Below are 3,108 nucleotides of genomic sequence, written 5' to 3'. Positions count from 1 at the left end.
GGAAAAAATAATTGTACTTCTTGTCTTCTGAAACTATTCTTTCAGTCTCCATACAGTATTGGAGTAGATGGACTTGGGACAGAACAGATGTTCTGTGAAGTCTTTTGTGCTGATCTCAGCTTACAGTCGGGAAGGTACTGCCCTGTTCATAGCATAATTTGAGAGGCAAAATTTTTGTTAAGAGTCAAGAGAGTGAAAATATACTGGCTCTGAAGCAATGCTTGCTTAATGCAACCTCCTAGGAACCCATTGTGTTTTGGAATCTAAAGAGCTTTGTGAAATTCCAAGTATTAGCTTTCCTAGATCTACTTCCTCTGCATCATCCCATTATTCCTATTAACTAACTCTGAATTATGAATTCTATTCTAAATTTATGCAGTACCTTTTTCTCCTTGGCTTGATTTTTGTTTCATCCTAGTATTTTCGAAGATGTAAAATGTAGACATTTGATCTAGAAAAATAAGGAACAGTTTTATCAGAGGAGAATTTAACATTATATTCAACATGTAACTATATTCATTACAGAGGAAACTGGGCCCCTTTGTTGGGATGGAAATTTATTTAGAACTCCATCTCTGATGTAGCTGAGATACAATCATATTACTTGCTTATCAGGAATAATATCAGCCTTCAGCAAATCAAGACAAGTACTGAAGTCTTTCCATTATTTGACCTTAAAATTAACGGCTTGTGTCATGGTTATTATGTTCCTAAAACCAAAGTAGACTATAGGCAATGGATCTTGTTCATCTAGATGTGAGCATGAAGTGTCAACAGCATTAACAAATGCCACATTTTACAGAGACAGTGTGCCCATGGCCAGCATTTCAAGAAGCTATGGAATCCAGAAAGGGGCACTGGGACCCCAGGCAGCGTGAAGGTAAGTAGTGACTCTGAAGGTATGGCCTTTTGCATGTGGGAGGCCGAGACCAATGTCTAACTTCTCACCTCATGTTTCTGAAGGGTTGGAAGTGGCAGAAGAATGTTGCAATGAGCACAGGTCACTAGCATGTCAAAAGACTGAGTGTCTTTAAGAGCTTGAGATGATGTGGAAAGTCTGCCTCTTGTGGGAGAGGGAAAGCCAATCTTTTTGTTCTTGGGGAGTTTAAGCAAGGTTTCAGAGGTCAATGGCTGGTCCTTTCCTTTCATTTTGGGACGGACGTCTTTCCACACCGTTGCATTCTTAGAGGAGGAAGAGGGATCCAGGGAGGAAGAAGATTGTGGTGGATCACTGCTGAGTTTTGTAGTTGGTTGGTCAGCAAGAACTTTTGACAGCTTACAGACTGCACTGCATTTCTTCTGTTAAAAGAGAGCATGCACAATGAGGTGAAGATTGGTATTACTCTCAACTGTGCGGCACGTTGTGCTCTGCAACAGACATGAATGGGGAGGGATGGTGGACAACACCTCGCAGTGATGCTTCAGCTGAATACACTGTCTCATGAAACTATAGTTTGAAAACTCAAGACACACTGCCCCTTATGGAACATAGCTTTTCAGGTAAATAACCTGGCTGGAAAGTAAGCACAGACCATTCTTTGGTTCAGTATCAAATGTTCTTACCAGATGTTGGGAGTACTGGTCATCTGAGAATGACTTATTGCACTTCTGGCAAATATTGCCACCAGCACCTTCAGAAAGAAAAAAAAAAATGGAGAGTAACACAGTACTGACATTAGTCATCTAGGCAGGCTGCTCAGATCCACGTGTGGTCACTGCTTCTAGAGAAACACAGCATGTTGATTCCACTGGCCAAGAAGGAATTAGAGCTGTGACCACATCTGGTTTCAGCACTACTCAAACCCAATCCACCATCCCTTCTCTCAAACTTCAGGATACTTGAAATTCCACTCCAGTACCATCTCTTGTGGCTAAAGATGCTTCCCTCGTACCACGGCTTAGCTAACTCTGCTGCTAGGAGGGATTGCTTTCTACAGTTTATTTTGCCAACCACTGCACCTACTGATGCCTGTTCTTTTCTGGAATAATTTTCAGGATTCATTATTTTTTTGTCTTGATATACTCTGTCCAATACCTTATGCCTAATAAAACTGCTCTCAACTTCAAGAAATACAGGTATGCATGACTGGCTATATATATGAAGTAGAAGGAAATTCTAAATCATATTTTCTTCCTGTACAACAAATAGAAAGAGGAAGAAGTTCCACTTATTTTCTGACAAAAGGAAATTCACTTCCAGGATTTGAGGGAGTCATAAAAGAGCATGGCCAATGAGCTACCAGGCAGTGGAACCACCCTGGCTTTACAATAACCAGCATAACAGAAAGCAACTCTTGGCCCTTTCACTGTGGTTGGTTAAAGAAGAATTCCTCCCAGCCTGGATTTAGGGAAAGCAGCAGAATTTTCATTTGAGGTTTGACAGAGTTGACCCAGTCGGTGACAAGGGGGAATTTGGCTTACCAGTGTGGTAAATAAGTGCTGCATTAGTGGATGCTTCAGAGGTTTGAAAGTGCACGTCCTTGTGATAGGACAGACCACCATTCTGACAAATATTTTTGTGGGTTTTCTGATCTTTGTACATGATGTATTTGTTACACTCCCAACACCTCTCTGTTCGGCTGGCACAGGTGTTCAGGTGTTCCTCCAGCTTGTCAAAGGGCATTTCAAGCTCACAGATCTTGCATTTCATTGCTCGTTTGTGGCATTCCTTGGTCTGCACAAGAATAAAAGAAATTATTGCAAATTTTCTATCAATACTAAAGGAGGGCATTGGGTGAGAGCAATTAGTGACTGTTTGAGAATGTCCTTCTTAAGGGGTACCTCCACAACCAAATGCAGGCCTAATGGTATTAGGAGTTTGCCTATCTAGGCTATCTTTAATTTAGGATGATTTAGGCAATATTAGGCAAAATGAGAATCAATGAAAGTGAAGATGTTCTGTGTCAGTACAGGTTAGCAACAGTACAAGCTCGCCCAGAAAATCCCAATACTTCAGCTACCACCACCAGGTTCAGAAGTGCCTTGGTTTGAAAGACAGCTGTCTGCTGAGGAAGGCAGAAGCCCCCCTGGGAATGGAAAATGCAAACCCCTTCCCTCCGAATTTTGAAATTAAGGGGCTCTCAGGGGACCCAGGAGCCCAGCGCGGCC

At 41.9% G+C, this 3,108-nt stretch overlaps 1 protein-coding gene across 1 annotated transcript; it reads right to left on the bottom strand.

Annotated features, from left to right (window-relative positions):
* Window positions 1-382: 382 nt before the first annotated feature.
* On the bottom strand, window positions 383-2,674 carry XAF1 (XIAP associated factor 1; the record flags this gene model as incomplete). The annotated part of the gene is given in 4 exon segments (XM_008950195.1): window positions 383-451; window positions 801-1,299; window positions 1,564-1,631; window positions 2,422-2,674. Coding segments are annotated over 4 exon segments (889 nt in total), but the record flags the coding sequence as incomplete, so codon positions are not given.
* Window positions 2,675-3,108: the final 434 nt, after the last annotated feature.

The sequence above is a fragment of the Merops nubicus genome, unplaced genomic scaffold (assembly GCF_000691845.1).
Source record: "Merops nubicus isolate BGI_N331 unplaced genomic scaffold, ASM69184v1 scaffold50561, whole genome shotgun sequence".
Lineage (NCBI taxonomy): Eukaryota > Metazoa > Chordata > Aves > Coraciiformes > Meropidae > Merops > Merops nubicus.
Note: the sequence above shows the minus strand (reverse complement) of the source record. Positions and strands in the feature narration are given on the sequence as shown.